Below are 24,201 nucleotides of genomic sequence, written 5' to 3' on the forward strand. Positions count from 1 at the left end.
CCTTTCCTGAGGACACATAGCCTGGTTCCTCTGGTAGAGTTGTATGGATATAACTCCTTAAACACCGTGAAGGTCTGGGAGATTTGGGGTAGTCTAGGACATTTTCCTAGTTAAGGTGGTTCCTCTTTCCACAACTTATTTTCAGGACTCAGCGAGCCAAGATGAGGTTCTGGGTGAAGGGTAAGCAGGGGGAGAAGAAGACTGCACGGGAGAAGCTTACTACCCAGTCTGAGCTGCTAGAGCTGTACGCAGAACAAGAAGCCCCCAGCAGGGAGGTGATTTCTGGCTTGCAGCTTGGTGAAGGTAAGTGTTGGGGTGGAAGGGTACCATGTAAGGTACCATGTTTAGGCTGGACATTAGGAATAAAATTTTCACAGGAAGGGTCATTGGGCACTGGCAGAGGCTACCCAGGGAGGGGATTGAGTCACCTTCCCTGGAGGTGTTTAAGGGACGGGTGGACGAGGTGCTAAGGGGCATGGGTTAGTATCTGATAGGAATGGTTGGACTCGATGATCCGGTGGGTCTCTTCCAACCTGGTTATTCTATGATTCTATGTTGCAAGGAGCAGAGAGGGAAGCTAGTGCAAATATGACTATATGCTAAACCAAGTATAATACAGGAGCCTGGGTAAAGATATAGAACTGAGAAAGGCTGGCTTATCTGTAGGGTAGGGATGTTTGTAAATGGGACCATCGTGTATGATGGTGTGGTCTAGCTAAGGCTGCTGTGGGAAAATGGGTTGGAAAGAGGCTCAAATCAAATGTCCATGCTGGTTAACATCTCCTGAATTCATGGACAAGGTCAACCCAAAATAGTGGCAAGGAGGTTATAGGGAGAGTCCAAAATGTATCTTAAGGAATTCTGTGTCACTAATCCTCCTGACAACCGTCTGGACATGGACAGATGTTTCCCCTCTTGACAGAGGAAATAACCAAAGCAGAAATGACATATAATCTTCTTACAAGTACCACACAGTGCTTTTCTACTCTGCAGGTTTATTCCAATGCTCAACTCTCTGTTTTAGTGGCAGAACTGTTCTCCATCTCCTATTCAATCTCTTTTCCCTTTTTTAACTATCACCCGTAGAGTTGGGTCCTCACCACCTGACTCCTCCACGGAGTCCCGAGCTGTCTGGTATCTACCGTCGGGAGTTCAAGGAGAACAAGGAGCCCTCTCCCAAAGTGAAGCGCAAGCGCAGTGTTAAGATCAGCAACGTTGCTCTGGAGCCCGTGCAGTGGCAGAATGACTCGCTGCAGATCATAAGCAGCACTAGCGACTTGAAGAGCATGGATGAGTTTCTCCTGAAAAAGGTAACTCCTGTCCTCACTGCTCCAGATAAATCATCAGAGAGCTTGAAGAGCAGACAGAGGCAACAAAGCCAAAATTATCCTGGGGGATGCAGTGGCAATGCTAGTAATTCATCTAAGGGCGCACAGCATGCATCAGGGCAGGCTTGGGAGAAAAGATGGGCATGCTGGAAAAGTCACGTGGGTGCATAAACCACTTTGGGTTCCCAGATGAATGAACTGGATAATGAGGACAGCAAGAAGGACACACTGGTGGATGTCGTGTTCAAGAAAGCGCTGAAGGAATTCCGACAAAACATCTTCAGCTTTTACTCCTCTGCATTGGCGGTAAGTGACTGGATGGTGGGTGAGAACTTCCACCTCCAGGAGAATTGAGATGCGATGAGTCCTGATGGTGGAGACATTGCTGAGCCTTCCATTCCTGTCCCAAAGGAAGGAAACTCTTCCTTTATATTCAGTCCTGTGAGCTGTAAATTTGGACTAAACGCTTCTTTCCTGAGTAGGGATTACTGCTCTCTCTGTTACAGCTTGCTCCTGGTCACATGGGGGATGTGTAAGTTAATCAACTCCTATTTTCAACCCAAAGTTCCTGGTAACCTTTGTGTTACGTTTGCAAGTGGTGGACATCTGAGCAATGGAGAGCTCTGCTCTTCTGCTACTGAATCTGAGCAATGATTGCTGTGGTTTCCCAAGTGTTTGGAAGCCAGTCAGGCTGAACTAATTATCTGGAGCAGAATAGGCAATCTGGGGTGTATAAAAATGCCTTTTCTTTTTGCTTCTGTTTCCTCAAAAGATGGATGATGGGAAAAGCATCCGCTATAAGGACTTATACGCCTTATTCGAGCAGATTCTGGAGAAGACCATGAGGCTTGAGCAGAGGGACTGGAGTGAGTCTCCAGTTAAAGTGTGGGTCAATACCTTCAAAGTCTTCCTGGATGAATATATGATAGAGTACAAACCCCTGGACTACACCACAATGAAGGTAGTTGCCATTTTTCTTAAGCCTCTTGAAAATTTGGGAACTGTCTTTCCGCAGGGTTGTGATCTTTGTAGACACATGGGAAACTCTTGTTGTCATCTCCTCTGCATTAAACTGGGATGGACAACATAAGATGGCATGCAAGGCATGATTCATTGGTTGTATTTCACTGGGCTCAGCAAACCCCAGTTCACATCTGGGCTGAGCTGGGCCTTGGCTGGTGCCAGCATGTAGGTGTTGTCTCCAAAGTTGGAAGCATCTGTGGATGGCTGGAAAGGCAGCTCCTGGTGCTGTCTTTTAGTTTTGGATTTTTCTTTTTTTCGGTCTTTGAGAGAAAGTGAGAGAGCTGCTTTGCTCATCTCTTGATCTTTTCCCGGGTGATCACTTACTTCACCATCAGCTGGGTTTTAGGAGAAAGGGCAGTGGCTGTTCTTGGGATCTACCTGCAGGTTTTAAAGCAATCGGAGCTTGCAATGTGTCTCTCGCAAACCTGAGCTCCTCACTTTCTGCTCCTTATTGTCTGGAAGGACAACCTTGAGTCTCAGGCTGGGCTTGGCAGATGCTGTCCATTGTACAAATAACCTATCTTCTAGGTCTTCTGCTCCGAGTCCTCCCTAGGTTCCTCTCCAGGCAGGTTTTCTTCTGGGCAAAGTGAGCATCAGGTCTGGATGCAGTGCTGTGCCATGTCTTCCTTGTGTGTTCTGCACGAGATGGGAGAGCTTTAGGTCATTAATGCTGGACTTCGAGGCAGAGCAGCTAATCCCAGCTGTGAGGTGAACATGGGGACAGTTGCCCAGGGGATTTCTGAATATGGAGTGACCCATAGGAGAGCTGTCTAAAGTTACTTTTGTGGGGCTGCTGGTGCACTGGAAGATGGAGCTGGAAAGTGGTGGGCGAAGTTAGATACGAGCCCTCTGTGCGCTTTACCTGGGGAAATTGCCCCTGAATACGCTTAAATTGTCTTTCTATTACCAGGTGCCAAAAACGGAACGAAAAAAGAGAAGAAAAAAGGAAGCAGATGTGGTGAGTTGAGCTCTCTGTGCCTACCCATTAAAAAATTAATGTCCTTGTGGCCAGGATGACTGATAAGAGACTTGTTCATGACATATCGTGTGCTGAGATCTGACATCACACTCTAATGAGCATGCAGCTGTGAAAGGATAGGCTAGAAAGATGGATGAGGTGGATTTGGTTTGCTTGATCAAGGATTGCTGCAGGTTGTCCTCTGAAAACACATCCCACATCAGTCAAGACGGTGTAAATACTATCAGTAGTTACGGAAGAACTGAGAGTGAAAAAGGAATTGTTGTTCTGGGTTTCTGCATAGACTTGTAGTGCGTGTTTCGCATCTATGATATCACAGATGTAGGAGACTTCATCTCCTTTTCTCCTAAAGGATACCGTAGTACTAGGAAGGGTGCAGATGCAGAGCAAAAAGGGGCTATGGATGCGTAGAAAACCTTAACATGGAGAGGTTGACCTGCCAACGTCAGTCAAACGCGGTTTCTAACCTGCTTGCATGACAGTTTAGTTTCCATACTGGCTGGATGTCTGCTTGGTTTGCCTTCGGGGTTATTGGGCTAAAGATGAAACAAAAATAGCAAATAAAACCTAAAACTGGACAGCTAACTGTGTTCACATCCCCGTTTTGCAGCAAACTCTTGATTCGTCTGCTTTTTCTCACCACCCAGTCTTTTTCATTTCAGGTGGAAGAGCACAATGGTCACATTTTTAAGGCAACCCAGTACAGCATCCCCACCTACTGTGAATATTGTTCCTCCTTGATCTGGATAATGGACAGGGCTTCTGTTTGTAAATGTAAGCACCCTCTCTTTGTCCCTTTTTTATTGGGCTTGTATCACTGTGATAAGTTTTGGGGTTCTGGAAGATGTTTGCTGCTGTTTCTTGCAATCTCACTCTCAAATGATTTGAGTTTCTTCACATTCAAAGAGACAGATCCTCAGGGTTTCTGAAGTCAACCAGTAAGTCTATCCCAGCAACCCTTCCAGTCCTCATGTTATGGTTAGTTTTGTACGTGGGAGCTTTGTGTTACACATCTTATCCCATAAGTTCAAGCCATATATAAGTGTCGTGGTAAGAGGTACGGTAGGGACAGTCAGATATGGGGAATGTGCCCTATGGCTTCAGCCTGTAGGATGCCTGTGGGTTTTGTGACCATGGCAAGTTCACGTGGCTTAGCCCTTTTGACTTCCAGGCACTTGAATTTTTGAGGAGATCAGGAAAGTAGAAGAAGACAGATGGGAGAGGTTGACTCATCACTTTGTTTTCCTCAGTGTTTCTTTAATTAGGTTGAAAGTATCAACCCTGGGGTATTTCAAGCTTATGCCGGGTGCAAGAAGAGTATAAATTAGGTGTTATTGCCAACCTCTTTGAGGGTACCTGTGTGTGATAGCTCAGAGTGGCTCATGGATTATTTTCTGAGTTGATCTGCTAGGGTTTTAATGGATCTAATATAGATGTGTGGCCCCTAGTAACTGCAAATTCAATGTGCTTTTGACCTACTAGTCCTGAGACGAGTTCCTTAGCTTCATATTAATTCATATTTCTTCAGTGATCTGACTTTTTGGGTTATTAAATACTATTTTTCTTTCTTGCAGTATGTAAATATGCTTGTCACAAGAAGTGCTGTCTTAAAACCACAACTAAGTGCTCCAAAAAGGTAAATGTCTCTCATTCCTTTCCTTTCACTAAATACCTTTCAGATGACAATGCCAGGCCGGTATAAACAATTTTTGCAGGCACAGAACTTGATGTAATGCTGGCAATAATCCTCTTTTGAGCAGGAGCTCGGACTGCAGATGCCTAGAGTTCTCTCCAACCAGTGCGTCAGCATTTGCATGTATTTTGGGAGTAGTGCAGTGATGCATCATTATATTTTTTGCCCAGTCATGCAGCAGATGTTGCAGTGATGTTCTCTGCCTTGTAACTATACTGAAAAATAGAAAGCTGCCTCCTATTGTTGCTTTTAAGGACATGGAAATGTGGGGTTATTCTTAAATGCGGGGTTAGTCTTGGACATAGGTGTTATTGTTAACCAGTCTTCCAGTACTGCAAGTTGGTCTGAGTACACAAAACTCAGATTTACTTTTGTGCATCCTCTTTGAGCAGTGAAATCATCCCTGGAGATGGTGCAAGAGGAGCAGGAGGTGGAGGACCACGCTTAGCCGTGTTGGCTCTGCTGGGCTTAGAATATAACCACAGTGGGATAGTTAAAGAAAGAAAATAAAGACTTTTATGACTTCAGATGCATATCTAAAGACCAATCTAAGACTGCAAGATGTACGTTACTGGCTGTCCTGTCCTCGTTTGCACGTCTTCATTAGATTTGCAGGTCACCTGGATCATCTGAAGAAGTTTGAGTAGAAATTGGATCCGAGCACTGTGCCAGCATTACTTTGCATAAAAGGATTTTAAAACTTTTTTTCCTTTTCTTCTTCAGTATGACCCTGAGCTCTCGTCTCGGCAGTTTGGTGTGGAGCTCTCCCGGTTGACCAGTGAGGAGCGAGCAGTGCCAGTGCTAGTGGAAAAGCTCATCAACTACATCGAAATGCATGGGCTGTACACAGAGGGCATTTACAGAAAATCAGGGTCCACCAACAAGATCAAGGAGCTGCGGCAAGGACTCGACACAGGTAAAAGGGTGGAATAAAACCCCACGTGGGGTTGGTAGGGGACAGGATGAGAGGGAATGGCCTCAAGCTCCACCAGGGGAGGTTTAGGCTGAACATCAGGAAAAAATTTTTCACGGAAAGGGTCATTGGGCACTGGCAGAGGCTGCCCAGGGAGGGGGTTGAGTCACCTTCCCTGGAGGGGTTTAAGGGACGAGTGGACGAGGCGCTGAGGGACATGGTTTAGTATTTGATAGGAATGATTGGACTCGATGATGCAGTGGGTCTTATCCAACCTGGAGATTCTATGGTTCTATGAATCTCCACAACAGTAAGATTGGTTGTAAGGAAGGTAGAGTGCTTCACTGGGGCAAAACAAGGGAGCAGTCCCGCCTCCCCCGACCATGGGCAGTCAAAGTGCAAGTGGTACTTTCACATATCCAACCAAAATCTGCTCTCAAATCACTGACTCATGATTTTTTGGATGTGATGCGTGAAGAAGGTCATTCTAGTTGACAGATAACGCTGCCTGGTCCCTTCTAAGGTCACATGCCTAGGAAAATGCAGGTTTTAAGATGTGGAGCTGAAATCAGGTGATGGAATTCTTGACATGGGATGCAGTAAGTTTTGAGGGAGGGGAACATGGACATTTTCTATCCTAAAATAGCTGGTCCATGTACTGGCTTCACTTATCGGTTCATATTAATTGTTGCCTCTTTTTTTTCATTATTTCTCCTAAATCCACTATTGAATGCAGACATTGATAGTGTGAATTTGGATGACTACAACATCCATGTCATCGCCAGCGTGTTCAAGCAGTGGCTCCGAGATCTACCCAACCCTCTGATGACCTTTGAGCTCTATGAGGAGTTTCTGCGAGCGATGGGTAAGGAGCATTCTTCACTATCCCTTTCCCCTGGCAGAGGGAAACGGTGACCACCGTTAGTGCCAAAGTCTTCGTTTATTCCTTGGGCCCAAGTCAGCTGGTTTTGCCAAATCATATTCACTCAGTTTCAGAGTCTGATTTTTTGACTTTTGTCAAAGCCATGGGCAGTTTGGCCTTGCCGTAGGTGGCATGCATCGTGGTTCAGCAGATTTCAGGCCAAAACATTAACCAGAAGATCTATCTTTTAAGTAGTAAAAGTAAGCAAGTGCTCAGAAGGTATTGTTTTAAGTATGAAGAAGAAATAGAAGCTGCTCCTAAATGCTGGTGCTTTCTTTGCAGGCCTTCAGGAGAGGAAGGAGACTGTGCGTGGAGTGTATTCGGTCATTGACCAGCTGTCTCGCACCCATCTCAGCACCTTGGAGCGTCTTATCTTCCACCTGGTGAGGTATGTTGAGATGAGGCAACAGGCAATGGGAGGAAGCATGGATGTCCTTTTGTACCAAAATAGCCAAGACTGAAAGCAGGTGGGCAAAGGAAAGGGAAGAGCTTTCAGGTCTGCTGTGTCTCCCATGAGGTGATTCCATCATTCTCCAAATGATGCTTGTATTGGTGAGCAACCTCAGTAGTGCTTTGGTTGCTCATAGTGCCTTGTAGGTCCATGGTGCTTCTTGCCACTGCAGGGACAGGTTGTTTGGGAAGAAAATGCTGGTTGTTTGCCGGCCTTGGGAACACCTGAGATGTCTTCAGGTTTGGTTTTCTTCATTGAGCAGCGCACTTGGTAGCAGAGCAGGATAGCACTGTAGAAACGTCATCTCCTCTCTTCATCTGTGACCACATGGAAGAGGTGAAGTGGTGGTGCCTTCCACTTCAAAATATTATCCCTATTTTTTCAGGATTGCCCTCCAAGAAGAGACCAATCGAATGTCAGCTAATGCCTTGGCCATTGTATTCGCTCCCTGTATCCTCCGCTGCCCCGATACGACGGATCCGCTGCAGAGCGTTCAGGACATCAGTAAAACAACCACGTAAGAATGACGGTCCAGCTCCATCACCACTTGCATCTTGATAACCCTTAGTACAGTCAAATTCCTCAAGGATAGAGAGCTTTAGCACTGAAATTATAAACACAGATTAAATGCATCTTTGTGAAGATGATTTCATGTTCTCTCAATCCCCAAGAGGTCGTTGCGCAGGGATTTTAAGCCATGAGGGATCCACAAGAGCGTCCACCTGGCACAGTAGGAAAAGGTGGAGCTTTTGCTGACGTGGTTTTATAGTTAATCCTGTTTATGGCAAGCAGATCTTCATTCTTATTTAATTCTGTCTTTTTTTGGTTGAGGAGGTGAGCTTGTTTGGTCTGCAGCAGTATCAGTATAGCATACTGAGATTTCTTTAAGGTATTTGACATAATTGCCAAGATTTTGCAGCAAAAAAGTGAAATGCTTGCCCAAATTCAGTCTGGCTCATACTAAATAGATGTAAGTATTGATAATGGAGAGAATGATAATAATGGAAACCATTCATTGAAGGGCAGGGCTTCCGAAAAAGGTGATTTTACTTCCAGTAAGTCTGTTGCTTTAGGGACATAGTTTACTGGTGAATTTGGCAGTGTTAGGCTTACGGTTGAACTTGATGATCCTGAAGATTTTCTGACCTAAACAATTCTATGATTCTGTTAAAATTGTAGAAGACCAGAATGCGTTTCAACACCCAGCTGGTAGGAGCACTTGTCCTCTGTCGGATTTCTTTGTATCTTCTCTTTAGCTACAGCATATGCTCTAAATTTATTATGGGAGAGGATTATTTTTTCCTTCATCCGTCTGTAGCCCACTGTCACTCTTTTTAGAGGGAATTTCCACTACCCTTGTGTTTCCAGCTGGACCTTTCTTCCTCTTTGCCTTCCCAGCAGGGCGGATCTTCGGGCAAGACAGGGCTAGCTCAGATCAAGGAATTTCCTCCTGACGTTTTGTCTTCTTTTGGTCTCCCCCCGATTTAGTTGTGTCGAATTAATCGTCATTGAGCAGATGAACAAGTACAAGGCTCGTCTCAAAGACATCAACAGCCTGGAGTTTGCAGAGAACAAAGCCAAGAGCCGCCTCTCCTTGATCCGCAGATCCATGGTGAGATGCCAAGGCCATCTTGGTTACCCCCGACTCCTCTCCTTGCCCCTGAAGCAACCCTACCTGATCTTCTGCTTCTTCCAGCCTCCCAAGCCCCTTGCTACCCTCTCACACCATCTCCTCTGGGACAGGGACCCTCAGACCCATGGTGGCTCCATGCCTTTGCAGGGAGTCATACCAAAGCACGAGGAAGTGGGAATGGTCCATGGAAACATGATTGCTTCAGCTTAGATGCTCCTGATCAATGTTTCCACCTTCATTTGAGCTTGTTTGGTCCTGGGTTGAGTCAAACCTTTCACTGAGTGGCTCAACATTGCCCCATGGGAGACCTGGACCATCCCTTTTTCCTGCTCAGTCACATTATCTGAACCCAGAATGAGACCCCAAAGGCTCTCCCTGCTCCTGTACAGCCTTTTTGGGAGCCTCAAACTCATCTCATTGAGCTTCCATGCTTCCCAGGGGGCTGGCGGGCTGCAGATGCACACTCTGCTTGGCTTGTTGGACTGCAGGACAGGGATGGACTCGGTGCACCGTGATCGCCTCAGGCTTGGACTAAGGAGCCAAGCAGCCCCACTGCTTGGACGACTGCTGTGGACCTTAGGGACATGTTACTTCTGCTTTTTGGGGGATGAAATCCAAGCAGGAACTACCCAAGGTTGTGGGGCTGGTGGTGCGGAGCTGCCCTGCTCATCCCAGTTAAAAAGAGATACCCATGAAAATTACCAAAACCAGGTTTTTTTGGAGGGGCGATGGCATGTGCACTCTAACCTTCTGCTTTCCTTTTCATCTCCTCTCTAATCCAGAAACCCGTACTAATTGCAGTTAGATTTATGAGCATAACCCGCAGTTCAATCCCGGTATGTATTAACTGCAGCGCGCCCTGTGCCAGCCACCACATCCCTCCGTTGTTTGTCACCGCCGCTCATTCCAGCCTCGTCCCGCCGGCCATTGTCCATGGTGTTGCCCGTCCTGTCTCTGAGTGCCGCTTCTCAGGGTCACTGTTTCTCCTGCAGGCGCCCTGGGCAGCAGGAGTTCGCGACAGCCACTGCTCGGCCGTCCCTGCACACACTTCCTTGAAAAACCTTCTCCCCTTCCTACTTATTTTTGTTCTATTTTTTTTTTTTAATTTTTCCATCCTGTGCTTCCCCCTTTTTTGCTTTACTTGAGTCATCCCTTCCCACCCCAAGTTCTGCTTGCTCAGGTTGTGTTTCAGCATCAAGTTACTTTGCAGTGCGGATGTATCTCGAGATGGTGGATAAAAACCTAGTCTTGGATGCCTCAGAGACCACGAGGCAGCCAAAGGTCCCCTCCACAAAGAGCCACCACCATACTGAACTCAAAATCGGGTCGCTCAGGTTTGAGTTGGGATGCCTCCAGCAACCCCTGTATTTCCCAACTACATCCCAGCTTGAGTTGAATTCCCAGTGAAACTGTGAGGGGCAATAAAAGAGCGCTTGTAGATTTTTTGGGATGTTTGTGGGGCTGTTTCTTTTCCTAATACGTTCAGCCCGTGATGCTTCACCCCCTCCTTCATGATATGCAAGGATCAGGAGATGGAGAAGAGCAAAATTTGAGCTCTGCTCCCCTGCCACTGTTTTGCAGGCACTCCGCTTCACAGGGGCTTAAGTCCATGAGCTGGTGGGATCACTGGGATCTCAGGGGGTTTGGCTGAGAGGATTCAGTAGCTGCACTTCAGCTCAGGAGCCCATGTGAGAAGGTGCTGTTAGAAGAACACTGAGGCACAGGAACAGCTTTGCTGCTGGAGAAAGGTCCCCGAGATGTGTCATCAAAAGGTGGAAGGGGTAAAAAGGAGGAAATATTGCTTTTAAATGAAAAAATGAGGCTCATTTACCCTGCAAACAAACTCCAGACTGGTTGGGAATCAGAGAGATTCAGATGCCCTGGCTGCAGGGTTTAAATAGTCCTACAGTGAGAAAAGTTGTGTTGCAGCGAGCTCTTCAGCTTCAAGGAGATGCAGATTCATCCTGGGGATTGTTGTCAGGAGGAGCAGCAGCAACTGATTGGTCCATAAGCTGGTAGCTGGTCCATCAGTGCCATCTGCAGTGCCTCCGTCACCCCCTTCAGTGTGCTGAGTGGTTCTGGTACCTTTCCTAGCCTGGGATGAGGTTTTGGAGGGTCCTGGCTGTGGCTGCTGGCGGCTCACTGAGGACTGATGGCCGGGGTCGACTTCTTCATACCTTGGGAGAGCAGCGTGGTTCACACCTGAGATGTTTGCAAAATCACACTGGCTGCTGGTGGTGACACCATTGTTTCTCCTCAGGGCAAAGGACGTGTACGACGCGGTACCTACCCCAGCCCGACATCTCCTGTCACTGTGCGCTTGCCCTCCGTGACGGATGTCCCTGAGGAGACCATGAGCAGCGAGGAGGCCATGGAGATGGAGGTGACAGAGCAGCAGCAAGCAGCCATGCAGCAGGAGGAGAAGGTGCTGACTGAGCAGATTGAGAGCCTGCAGAAGGAAAAGTGAGTCTAGACAGTGATTCAAGGTCCTACACGTTACATAGGGATGTTATTTGACATCATATGATAGATGTGCTGCTTGTCGTGTGTGCTGGAGGACTCCCTTCCTCAATGTTCTCTCGGCATATGCTCCTCCCTTTCTTTTGCTCCCCACTTTTTTGGTCATGTTGGGTAAATGGGACTGGGTTGCTTTTTGGCAGGGAGGAGCTGACGTTTGAGATGCTGACGCTGGAGCCTCGTGCCTCTGATGATGAAACCCTTGAGTCCGAAGCCTCCATAGGCACTGCTGACAGCTCTGAAAATTTGAACTTTGACTCCGAAGGAGCCGTCTCCGATCGTTCAGGTAAATCCAGGCGTTCTTGAGTTTATCATAGAATGATTGAGTTGGAAGGGACCTTCAAAGATCACCTAGTCCAACCATCCTGCAATGAGCAGGGACATAGAATCATAGAATCACCAGGTTGGAAGAGACCCACTGGATCATCGAGTCCAACCATTCCTATCAATCACTAAACCATGTCCCTCAGCGCCTCGTCCACTCGTCCCTTAAACACCTGCAGGGAAGGTGACTCAACCCCCTCCCTGGGCAGCCTGTCCCAGTGCCCAGTGACCCCTTCTGTGAAAAATTTTTTCCTAATGTTCAGCCTGAACCTCCCCTGGCGGAGCTTGAGGCCATTCCCTCTCTCTCTCTTCTACATCTTCTACTAGATCAGGTTTCTCGGGTTTTTTTGATAGCTTGGGGTGGGGTTGTTTGTTTTTTCCTGTCTGTTCTTGATGTAGAGCAATTTCTATGGGTGTAAAGAGGGTTTTTAAGAGTTAAAACACGTGCAGCTGGGGAGATGGGTAATAGCACCCAGTGTTCGGTGTGAGGTGATGCCAATCGCATCACTAGGGGTGATGCTACCTCCAGTGAGAAGCCAGAACATTGTCTTGGTGAGTGGTGCTGAGGTGTTGGGTGGTTTCACGGTGTTAATCCTCCGGTGGTCATTCCTCCCCAGAGAGAAACATAGCACTTACCTCCCTGCACCCCGCCAAAGCAGAGGGACCAAGCCGGCTGCGAAGGCACCCCAAGACGCGGACAGACCCAGTGGACCTGGCCGATGCCTCCATCTCCTCCTCCTCCTCCCAGTCGTCCACCTCCTGCTTGCCCCACCTGCCCCGGAAGCGCTTCCAGATGTACTCCAAATCCCCCTTCTACCGAGCAGGGGCGGGTGGTGAGCCCCTAGAAACCCGAGCAAGCCCTGAGGGCTTCGTGGGACCTCTCCGTTATCCCGAGGACCGACCTCAGTTCACCACCCGCGGGACATTCAACCCGGAAAAAGGCAAACAGAAACTGAAGAGCGTGAAAACTTCCCCCCCGAAAACCAAAGAGCCCCCGGATGGGGGGCTGGGAGGGGTACGCAAGAGAAACCCCGAGGCCGACTGCACCACCACCCAACCCCTCGTCCTCCTGGGGAGCAACGAGTTTATGGTCTGAGATGCTCCACTCCGGGGACGCATTGTGTGCTGGAGCATCCTCCCAGTCGGCAGCACCGGCAGCACTCCCGGTGGCTTCCTTGTTAATGCCAGGAGGAGGAATTCTTAATTAAGAAGGCCTATGGGGAACGGTTTTAATGGTGGCCTTAATGGTTTGACGGGGTTGAGATCTCCATGGGGGCTGGACTGGGGATGGAAGGGCACTGGCCGGCTCTTGTGCCCTTCCCCTCAGAGCATCCTGCAGCTTGGAGCATTGGGCCGCCAAATCCTCGTGCCGAATCGCTGTCGGTAGGAGAAAATCAAGCTTAACAATTCCATGGGAGCATCCTGAGCCGGTGCTGGCTCCACTCCAGCCAGCCAAGCCCTCCATGCTTTAACCACCTCATCCACGCCAATGCCAAGTGCATGGAAAAGCGTTAAAATCTGCCAAAAATCACCTGGTTTTCATTTTTTAACATGACCTAACCACCTTTCCTCCTCTTTTTTTTTTTTTTTTTGAGGCCATCAGTATTAAAAAAATAACAATAATAATAATCAAGGAGTACTTGAAGCTATATTTGTTTATATGCTGGTTACTGGAATTTGTTGTAAATATATATATTTTTATTATTTTTTTTTAATATTTTCCCCAAACAGGACTTTTTCTTTTTTTAATTATTGTTATTTCTTGGCCGGGGAGGAGGGAAGCAAATGGGCTGAGCCTTCCTGCCAGTGTCACCACTGGTGTCACCATCCATCACCTGCCGCTAATGCCTTGCTCTAGATGTTGTTTTTTTTCTGAACAAGTCCCTGGAGGTGTAATTAGCACGATTTACAAGCAATGCCCATGATATGGACTAGTTAGCAATGCTAGCTAGTGACTTGGCTCTTAATCCCTTCTGTGTCACAGTCATCGTCACCGTTGGTGGTGCCCAGAAAAGCTCCGGGTTCTAGAAAAATTCTGGAAAGGCAAAATTAGGAGCCCTAATTTAGGGCACAAATTAGATCAATAAGGGCTGGGTCGGCCCTTTCAGATGTGCTGAGCTCACAAATTGAGGCTTGTCCTTTCTCTAAATGCCACCAAAAAAGGGGAAAATACAAAAAAAAAAAAAAAAAGTAGTTTTCCTGCGTATTTTATGTTTTGCCAGGTATCCCTGCATTCCTGCATTTAGCCGAGCCGCCCTTCGATCCCCTCTCCCCATGCCCAAAGTGCCATTTCTTTTGAGGGATGGTTTATTTATTGGGGTTGTTTTTTTATTTTATTTTATTTTGTTCTGTTTTATTTTATTTTGTTTTATTTTATGATTTTTTTTTTAATTATTTTAAATTTTCCAGTGGGAGAAAGCAATAGATGCCGCAGGGAGAGCAGGACTGTGGGAAGAACACCCACCTCCCCACTGCGTCCCGGGAGCGGAACAAGACCATGTCAATCGTTCCCCATCCATAGGGCAAAATGGGATTTTGTCATCTCCAAGGGAAAATTAGGGATTTTGGGAGTGACCCGAGATGTGGTGGGAAGAAGGTGGGTGGTGGCCACAAAGGCAAAAGCTCCTGGGGATCCCCCCAACCTCCCCTGGAGTGGAGAGTAGAAGCATTCCCAGCGCTCTGCACCAAAACCAGCTGGTTTAGAGCCTCTTTGTCTAAAATCCCAGGAATTCCCCTCAAAGTGACTGGGCTTCAGGGTGAGGAGGTCCCCGAGGGTGGGTGGAAATGCTCCAGCTTCATCCTCAGTTTTTCTCACCCTGGTGGCACCAGAGCAGCAGGGACGGTGGAGCTGGCTCAGGCAGCGCCTCCAAATAGAGATGGAGAGAGAGAGATGGGAGCGTGGGTATTTCTTTTGAGGTATCTATATTTCCTTTTATATATATTTAATATATATAAAGAAAATATATTCAAAGACTATATATTCTATATATAAAGAAAAACCTATTTAAAAATTTATATATTCTATCCATAAAATAAATAAAAGAATATATAGAAGAAATGTTTCTATATTTTATTTTTTATATATAATACATATTTATGGATATAAAGAAATATATAGAGATAAATACATACTACTATATATAAAGAATATATATTTCTTTATATATTTTATATATTTCTATCAAAAGAAATATATAAAAGTATGTACTATATATAAAGAATATATTTCTTTTTATGTGTTTATATATTTCCTCTGTGTGTATAAAGAAATGTTTCTTTATATGTATTTATATGTTTCTTTATAGAGACTCTATAAAGAAATATATAAAAGAAATATTAACATGTATTAAGAAAATACAGTTTTAAATCTATTTCTTTATATATATGAGAGTATATATAAAGAAATATGTATGGGTTATATATAGAATATATAAAGGAAATACAGCTCTTTATATATAATTAAATATATTTATGTGTGTTTATATATATATATTTATACACATAAAGAAAAGTATATAAAAGAAATATATATATACCTCTATCCACATCTCTCTGTCTGCAGTCGGAGTGGGCGCTCGGCTCGCAGTCAGCACGGAGCTGCTGGAATGGGGCATTCCATGGGTTCACCCCCAACATCCCACGGTAACTCCTTCCCAGCCCTCCCTCCTCCAAAGGGCCGTGTTACGGGGCAAAAAAATGTGTTGTTTTTATTTTTTTCCAGAGCGGCGTGAATGTACTGACTACTGGACAGGAGAGGGGGGCTGCGATGTGTTAATTATTGTTATTTTTAATGGAAATTTTTTTAAAAGTAATTTATGTCTGCTGCGTGTAAATTAAAACAAAGTCTGTATTGTAAGAGGATATATTATCCCGTGTCATCCGCGCTAGGAATTGTTTAAAACCGGAAAACAGAGAAATAAAAGTGTAATTCTATCAAGGCGAAGAATTGCTGGTGGGAGCTGCCGAGGCTGGGTTAAAGAGCGAGAACGAGGAGCACCTTGCGCTGGGTTTGGTGCCGAGGGAGAGAACGGGGGCTCCCCTGCCCCAGCCACCTCGGGCCGGGGCTGCGCTGCCGCCTCCTGCCTCCTCAGGTTAGTTATCGTCACACTGTTTAATTCAGATTATTTATAGTCAGGTCATTTCTAGTTATTTTTATCTAGTGTTTGATAGGAATGGTTGGACTCGATGATCCGGTGGGTCTCTTCCAACCTGGTTATTCTATGATTCTACGATTTGTTTTCAGATTGTTTCTATTTATTTATATACAGATCATTTTCATTTAGATTACTTTATTTATATTCAGTCGCTTGATGTTCATCTTATTTCTAATCAGGTTATTTATATTAATCCAATTTATAGTCTATTTTCCATGTATTTGTATTCAGGTTATTTCATATTTTACAAAGGCACGTAGTGATAGGATGAGGGAGAACGGCTTTAAATTGGAAAGGGGCAGGTTTAGATCATAGAATCATAGAATAACCAGGTTGGAAGAGACCCACAGGATCATCTAGTCCAACCAGTCCTATCAAGGAGGAATTTCTTCACGCTGAGGGTGGGGAGGCCCTGGCCCAGGGTACCCAGAGCAGTGGTGGCTGCCCCATCCCTGGAGGTGTTCCAGGCCAGGTTGGATGGGGCTTTGGAGCCCCTGATCCAGTGGGAGGTGTCCCTGCCCATGGCAAGAGTCATGGAACTGGGTGATCTTTTAGGTCTCATCCAACCCAAACCATTTTGTGAGTCTATGATCATGGGAAGGTTTACCCAGCACTTTAGTCTAATGAAATCAAAATGCATCCACCAAAGTCAAAGTAAGTCCACTTAAGTCTAAACAAGTTTGCTGAAGACAAAACAAGTCCAGTGAAGTGAAGATAGGTCCCCTGAAGTCAAAAAAGTTCATTGACGTCAAAAAGAATTTCCCTGATGTCAAAATATGTCCATGAAGGTAAAAAAAATTACGTCAAAATGAGTCCTCTGAAGACTTTGCTTGGGTATCAGTTGCTATTGCAGTGAAGCTTTGTATGATTCGTACGTTCCTGCCTGAAGATTTGTATAATTGTACGTTCCTGCCTTAAAACTCGGCCCTCAGCTCCAGTTAACCTAGGGCTGGTGTCCAGCTGGTGCTGGGAGGTGACTGGGCTGCAAAACCAGAATTCCCTGTCATCTCAGACAGCTCGGAAGAGAGACCGAATGTTTTTCGGTCAAGCCAAGTAAAAGTGAGAGGGCAAAGGTCGGGGAGGCTTTGACCCCCCCATTGCTGCGTTTCACAATAAGGGGGAACCCTCCCCTTTGCTCTGTGCCAAATGAAGCGTGTGAGGTTTGCACTGCCGGGCTTCAATGGGGTCTTTCTGGAGTAATGAACCAAAAGTATCTTAGAATGACAAAGTCAGTGCATCCTGGGCACCACGCATCCTGTACGGCCGATGAAAAACATGATCTAGGACTCATCTGTCTGCGCTGGTCAGAGCCCAGGCGCTTTGGGAGGCTCGCAGGGAAGGCTCTGCCGGGGGTCTCTGGTCAAATACATCTCCCCTCTTTCAGCTGAAAACCGCTCCCCTTCATCCTGTCCCTGCCCTCCCTGATCAAGAGCCCCTTCCCAGCTTTCCTGGAGCCCCTTTCAGTACTGGAAGCTGCTCTAAGGTCTCCCCAGAGCCTTCTCTTCTCCAGGCTCAACAACCTCCACTCTCTCAGCCCATCCTCGTACAGGAGGTGCTCCAACCCTCAGATGATCCATGTCCATCCTGTGCTGAGGGCTCCAGGACTGGATGCGGGGCTCCAGGTGAGGTCTCACCAGAGCAGAGCAGAGGGGCAGAATCCTTACCCTGCTGCTCCCTCTGCTCTGGATGCAGCCCAGGACACAGTTGGCTTTCTGGGTGTGAGCGCACGTTGCTGGCTCATGTTGAGCTTACCCACCAACACCCCCAAGTCGCAATCCCCCCCTGGTACCTAAAGGGTCTCCACTGAACTGTGTTTTCAGTGAGAAATCCCTTTAAACTCCACAAGGGGTAGAGAAAATACGAAACCCTTCCCTTTTCTTCAGTAACTGTTTAATTTAACACACTCGTGAGCTATAGCCATGAACCCCCCAACACATTTCAATGCTATCCCTTAGCCAAACCGGGGGCTGTGATGAAAGCATGGGATGGGTGATGCTGCTGAGAAGGAAAACAGGACTGAACACAGGCTCTGTGAACGTAAAAATTTACACCATGTTGGAAAGGAATAAAACACAAATGATGAAGTCGTGGCTTGTGTTTTACATAGAAAAATTCCCCTGTTATGGGATCGAACGTTGTTCCCGACAGCCGAGGTGAAGAAGAAACGCACCCTGGACTGTGTGACCACACGGCGTGGCCGATGCTGTCCTCCAGCCTTTCCCCGTGCCCCACGATGCAAGCAGGGTTGCCTTCACCGCCTCCCGTTTTCTGGGTGTTCCTCTATAGCCTGAAGCGCCGTACAGAAATTAATTCCTACCAAAAATGTTCCTGACCCTCTTTGGGGCCCAATCGAACAGCAAATCCTCCCTGGGACAAGGAAGGACTAACATAGGGCATCCCCAGACCAGGCAGTAAGGGCTGTGCTGGCTGAGGGCTGCTTCTCGTACAATATCGATATTATAGTTAAAAGAATCAACTAACCTTAACAGAGGTGAATCTATATGAGCAGAAAAGGGGTATTTAGCTAGTAAAAACACAGAAAATCACCTCCCTCAACCATTACACTGTAACTGTGTACAGAAATGCAGGTGCGTAAGCGCAGGGAGGCAGCGAAGGGGACGCCCCACTCACCACCGGGCACAGCAGCTTTCCCTCTCCTTCACAAACATGTGCCAGGGAATGCAATGTGGTTTTGGGGTCCTAATGTGTCATTTCACTGGTCCCTGTCCCCAGAGTGATGGGGGTAGTGGCTTTGGCAGAGAAAGCCAGGAGGAGGGAGACGAAGGTCTGGAGCCTTCGCACACACCACAAGCTTGGGACTCGTGGTGGTAACTGAAGCCGATATTTTATTGCTCTGCCCTGTCTCCACTTCTTAAATTATGGCTATTTCGCTTCAGTGCGTAAACAATTTAATGAAAATTACAGAAATGGGTTATCAGCTTCAAGACCCTTAAGGAAAAAAAACCCCTAACCCAGCCGGCCGGCTGTGCTGGTGGAATGCTGGATGCTCACTTCATACATATAAAAACAATAACAAAAGACAAGAGTTTTGTGCTGGCCTGCCAACACCATCTAGAGGCTGAAAACATCAAATGATAGCACCATAAGCATTTCTGAAGAGGTCTCCCCGGAATCCTTGCCGCTTTCGGCTTCCCTCCCCGAGAACGTTTCCCCGCTGGTTGCTCAGAGCCAGCGTGACCCGACGGAGGGTCCTGGCTGCCCCGGCATCTCCAGCGAGACCCACACCCCCAGCCCGTGCCAGACCTTATTTTTTTCAGACCAATGGTTTGAGCACCGTTAGAGTGTAGCACAAATAAAAGAAATCGAGCCTTGCCCGTGTTTCGAAAGAGCCGCGGCGGCACCGGCACCGTCTGGCGCTGCCACGGGATGAGACAGAGCCCCAAGTCCTGGCTGTGACCCGAGTCCCTCTGGGAGCCACGGCCGTGGGTCCTGGTGCTTCTCCCCATCAGGGACGGTGCTGTCACCTCCGGGAGGCCCGCTCGTCCCCACGGTCCTGGCCGGGTGCCGGGTGATGCCCGTGCTGGCGGCAGCTTTGGCAGCACTGGAGACGGACCGTGGGGAGGTGGCACCTTCTGAGGAGCCGCAGGGTCTGGCAGAAGCTGAACGTCAAGCGGTCGCGCTCACAGACGAAGCCTGGAGGGGAGGCGAGAAGGCAGGGACAGCGTTATTGGCAGCACGGTTATCAGGCACTGGATGCGAAAATTGGCATGTAGTTGGTGGAGATAAACACAGTCCTCAGCAGAGACACAGCACACCTTCATCTGCGTACCGAGCATCCTTGTTATTTCTAATTGCCAGCAGGAATACTGCTTCTGTTGCTGTCTGGAGCTCTGCAGCACCTTTCCACAGCAAAACTATATGGGGGAGCAGGGCTGAGCCCAGGGCTTGCTCCTGGGGAGAAGGGTCTGTGCTGGAGCCTGGGAGAGGCAACAAGCCCCCCAGCAATGACATTTCTTCCCAGCCCCCAGACCCTTCCCTGCCATCCCAGTTAGGAATGTGGCAGAAAGGCGATAATCCATTTCTCTTTCCATCGTGTCCCGATTATTTTGAGAGGCCACATCATCTGGTCTGCTTCCTGCAGGTGTCTCGGAAACCTCCAAACAACAGCAGCGCCGCTTCAAGGACGAGCTTTGTTTTGGGAGCCGCTGATCCGGCACCAGCGCCCAGTCCCGGTGCGGGGGCAGCGCTGGGAGCAGCTGGGGGGCAGCAGGGCTGGCTGGGGGGCACAGCCCAGCCACCCCACCGGGTCACTTGCAGCATGAGCAAACCACTTGCAAAAACCGCTTCTTCTCTGCAAACAATGTGGAAATCACCAGTCTCTCCCACTGGGGCCAGGAGCGCCACATTGGGGTGTTTGGTCCAGCGCTGGGGTTCACAGCAGGGGGAGATGTGAGCACCCCGAAAGAGACCATGCCCTTTGGGGTGTGATAGCGCCGAACATCTCACCACCCCAGGACAGCTTCGCACCCACCACCGCATGCAAACCAGGGTGCCGTGCATCCCATGCGATAGCACGGCACGTGGCGAGGAGGGGACAGCCTTTCCCAGCGCCACGGCCAGCCAGACGGGGCTCCAACCAGCTGCAGCCTGGCTTAGTTACAGCACCAGAGCACCATCACCAATATACACTGGTTAGAAGCAAATGGAGATGGTTTGCTTTCATTTTTAATTTCCTCGTTTTCTACTTTATATCAAATTGCCTCACTGAGCTGCCAGCATCTCCCCCAGCTGTGTAAGACATTTAAATTACATCAGCTCTGTCTAATTCCACCTTCCATTACAAGCGATTACAATAAATGACAGCTCTTCTCTGACAAAAAGTAGAGTTGATGCCTCTCTTGAGGCAACCTCAGCCCTGGACCATGCTGAGCAGACACAGAAACAGGGCAAGAAAATGGGCTCTTCCTCTTTCTCAGGACACTTTTCTGCTGAGGAAACACCGGGACTGAGGCGCAGGAGCCCTCGCTGACCACTGCTCCTCGTGAACAAAAGGCTTTGCTGAGGGAAAGGCTGCTGCCCTGATTCCCACGGGGACACAAGCCACTCCGCAGTGGTGAATGCAAAGGACGCAGCAGATGCACAACAGAGACTTTTCCCCCCATTTGGGATTTCAATCACAGCCCTCGCCCCCTTCCCCCCAAGCAAGGAGGTCACTATGCTGCTCTAAAATTAATTTTCTATTTCAGTAGAGGTATTTCCTCTCAAGCAGCTGCTATTTCTGCCCAGCAATAGCGGCTCTGTGCCCTGAAGAAACCATTGAACACAAAGGCTACCGCCTGCCAGTGCTGTTGGACCCAACAGCTGCCAACAGGCTGGGTACACGTGCTGGGTCCCAGCGCTGCATCCCACTCCCGGGCTGGGGTTTGGTCCAACCAATAACGTGGGGCTTCTTTTCCTGGTGGCTGAGCAGAGCAGACAAGGAATCGCTGCAAAGCTGGGAGCAGCGGAGCCAGTTGGGAAAAGGGAAGTGTTTGCTCGTGCGATGCTCCATCGGTGTCTCAGGGATGGTATTCCCTGGGAGCATCCTTGTGGCTCCACATGGCATTCCCTGAACCACAGAGCCCTTCTGCATCAGGACACCTGAGCACACAAGCCACATACATTCCCGTGTGCACAAGCCACAGGATAGGGGCAGCTCAAGCAGGGATCGAAAACACTTCTAGTGTTTGATGAGTGAGAAAAGCCTAAGGGCACGTTAACACCTTAAACACGCCGGTGCCCAGCTCTGGATTCACACACTGACCCCAGCCCCAGCTCTCCTCGGGCAGGATTCGAGCATCATTTACTCTTCATTGGGATGCGACTGCTAGGCAACCAACCCTGCCTGCTCTGTGCTCCCTGTGGGATTTGTAAACCCACCGTGTTTTGAATTGCTGGTTTTAGAAGCAATATTGAGTAGAAGAGACGGGGAACACAGTGAGGACTCCCAGCAGGCATGGGCAGGGGCTGGTGTGCTCCGGGGGATTAATTATTCCCTGCATTGCATGGAACAAGTGTAACAGCGGTAGGGATTCCATGGTGTTTAGAAGAACTCAGCTAAAAATACAGCATGGATGGATGGGAACGTCCCTGGCGTTCTGGCGGGATTGGCTCTGCAGTCCCGGGGCAATGCTCCTGGGGGGATGCTGGGCTGAGGCAGACCCCACCGAGCACCTCGGTATTTTTAGCACACCGCCACGGTGCCTTGCTGGGCTCCCCAGCCCTGCTTATCACAACGCTCTTCCTAGAAAGCCATTTATGGATCGCAACCAAGTTGCCTCCTGCCTTCCCTTGACAGGGCTGCAAAGGCCAGGCTTCTGGAGCCTCTCCCTGGAAGGTAGCTTTCCAGGACCAGAGGTGATGGTTTAGCTCCCTTCATATCCCTTTCATAGAATCATAGAATCACCAGGTTGGAAAAGACCCACTGGATCATTAAGTCCAACCGTTCCCATCAATCACTAAACCATGTCCCTCAGCACCTTGTCCGCCTGTCCCTTAAACACCTTCAGGGAAGGTGACTCAACCCCCTCCCTGGGCAGCCTCTGCCTGTGCCCAATGACCCTTTCCAAGAATTTTTTTTCCTAATGTTGAGCCTAAACCTCCCCTGGTGGAGCTTGAGGCCATTCCCTCTCGTCCTGTCCCTTGTCCCTTGGAGTCTCCATCCCTGGAGGGGATCAAAAAACCATATCAATGTGGCACTTCGGCACATGGTTTAGTGGTTATGGGAGGGTTGTGTTGATGGTGGGACTGGAACAGCTTAGAGGTCTTTCCCAACCTTAACGATTCTATGATTCTAAAATCCGTGATGGGCTTAGCAGAGGGTGGAGAAGAGCCCCCAGCCTTGGCTGGAGGTGTTGCTGCAGCCGCTCTGCTGCCCTTACGGAGAGCCAGCAGTGGGATTGGGGGTCCCAAAGCACTTTAATACCATGAGGTCAATGGGAGCTGTTGAGCCCTCATCGTTTTCCCACATCAGGCCACGCTTCGGTCTAATACAGCATCTCAACGCGGATGTGCGCAGGGTCAAGCTCAGGTCTGAAAATCTTGGCTGAGCTCAGGATTCCTCCCTGGAATTTGGTCTTGGGCAAGGGAAGCTGTAATAAGCACTTCATTTTTCAGCTCTTTGTAAAGGGTCCCTCCAAAATTGACCTAATCCTTTTACTGCTATATTTTTCTATTAACATTTTTTTTTTTTTGTGCAATCCTCACATTTCACTCAGTTTAAGCCTATGCCAGATTTTCATCATCTAAAGAAATAGTTTAAAGCAGGGCTTTTAAAGTCCAGGCTAAGTCACCACAGTAGAGACTGAACCCCCCACTTTTTTCGCTCTTTTTTTTTTTAAGTTGGCGTGGAAGTCGCTTTAAATTTCATTTAAGCTTCTGCCACATAGACCTAAGCCTTCACTTTGATGCTCCGGAAAAATAAACTTCCTGGAACAGGTTTTGTAAAAACAAGGAAAGGTTGAGCTTGGAGCTGAGCTAGCAAAGCCGAAGGATTGAGCTGCTGACCTCTGGCCTTTGGGATGCCCAGAGCAGCAGTGCTGAATTCAACAAGTATGATCCCAGGGTCCTGCGTGGGGATGAGTGCTGGGAATTAAGGCACGGGTGTATGAGGCACTGAGGGACATGGTTTAGTGTTTGATAGGAATGGTTGGACTCGATGATCCGGTGGGTCTCTTCCAACCTGGTGATTCTACGATTCTATGAATGAAGGCAGCCCCAGAGCGGTGGTGGCTGGGCAGCGCGCGTGCCACGAGCGGGCACCGGCACGGCCACAGCTTGAAAAATGCGGAGGGAAGCACAAACTCTGCCAGTTTTCAGGTGTCAGCCCTGCTGCTCCCGACTCAGCCGGCCTCAGCGCTGTCCCAGAGCCCCCACGGACACCCCCTGAACGTGCAGCCTGGGAACTGCAGGCCACAGGGAGGAACATGCTCTCTAAGGGTGTCAGAGGGATTATTCATATTATGGCCTCAAGTTGCCTCACAGGAGGTTTAGATTGGATATCGGGAAAAATTTCTTTACACAAAGAGTGGTGAAGCCCTGGCAGAGGCTGCCCAGGGCAGTGGTGGGGTCCCCATCCCTGGAGGGGTTAAAAAACCATTGTTTAGTAGACACGGTGCGGCTGGACTGATGATTGGACTGGAAGAGCTTAGAGGGCTTTTCCAACCTTAATGACTCAATGATTCTATGATTTTGGATCCCACAGAGAGAAAGTCTCATTTCCGAAGTGCTGCGGCAGAGCCAGGACTCTCTCCACGCTTTGCAGC

At 48.2% G+C, this 24,201-nt stretch overlaps 2 protein-coding genes across 11 annotated transcripts in view; one reads left to right on the top strand and one right to left on the bottom strand.

The window, feature by feature from the left end:
* Window positions 1-15,716, top strand: part of MYO9A (myosin IXA) — a 167,259-nt gene extending 151,543 nt beyond the window's left edge. For 9 of the 10 annotated variants that reach the window (XM_069866564.1, XM_069866565.1, XM_069866574.1 and 6 more), the window contains 16 exons: window positions 146-303; window positions 1,087-1,310; window positions 1,518-1,634; window positions 2,101-2,289; window positions 3,262-3,309; window positions 3,993-4,104; window positions 4,905-4,966; window positions 5,747-5,939; window positions 6,673-6,801; window positions 7,141-7,246; window positions 7,695-7,826; window positions 8,798-8,921; window positions 9,725-9,778; window positions 11,203-11,405; window positions 11,603-11,745; window positions 12,401-15,716. In XM_069866564.1, coding sequence (XP_069722665.1) covers window positions 146-303; window positions 1,087-1,310; window positions 1,518-1,634; window positions 2,101-2,289; window positions 3,262-3,309; window positions 3,993-4,104; window positions 4,905-4,966; window positions 5,747-5,939; window positions 6,673-6,801; window positions 7,141-7,246; window positions 7,695-7,826; window positions 8,798-8,921; window positions 9,725-9,778; window positions 11,203-11,405; window positions 11,603-11,745; window positions 12,401-12,879 — 2,473 coding nt within the window. In that variant the 3' untranslated portion in view covers window positions 12,880-15,716. The remainder of the gene's footprint in view (window positions 1-145; window positions 304-1,086; window positions 1,311-1,517; window positions 1,635-2,100; window positions 2,290-3,261; window positions 3,310-3,992; window positions 4,105-4,904; window positions 4,967-5,746; window positions 5,940-6,672; window positions 6,802-7,140; window positions 7,247-7,694; window positions 7,827-8,797; window positions 8,922-9,724; window positions 9,779-11,202; window positions 11,406-11,602; window positions 11,746-12,400) is intronic. The other variant, XM_069866570.1, reaches the window with a different exon arrangement.
* A 2,094-nt stretch (window positions 15,717-17,810) lies between these two features.
* The window catches only part of ADAMTS7 (ADAM metallopeptidase with thrombospondin type 1 motif 7), a 46,888-nt gene continuing 40,497 nt past the window's right edge, over window positions 17,811-24,201 (bottom strand). Inside the window, exon 24 of the mRNA XM_069866577.1 lies at window positions 17,811-19,591. Within this exon, the coding sequence (XP_069722678.1) occupies window positions 19,419-19,591 (173 nt within the window). The 3' untranslated portion in view covers window positions 17,811-19,418. The remainder of the gene's footprint in view (window positions 19,592-24,201) is intronic.

The sequence above is a fragment of the Phaenicophaeus curvirostris genome, chromosome 12 (assembly GCF_032191515.1).
Source record: "Phaenicophaeus curvirostris isolate KB17595 chromosome 12, BPBGC_Pcur_1.0, whole genome shotgun sequence".
In the NCBI taxonomy this organism is placed as follows: domain Eukaryota; kingdom Metazoa; phylum Chordata; class Aves; order Cuculiformes; family Cuculidae; genus Phaenicophaeus; species Phaenicophaeus curvirostris.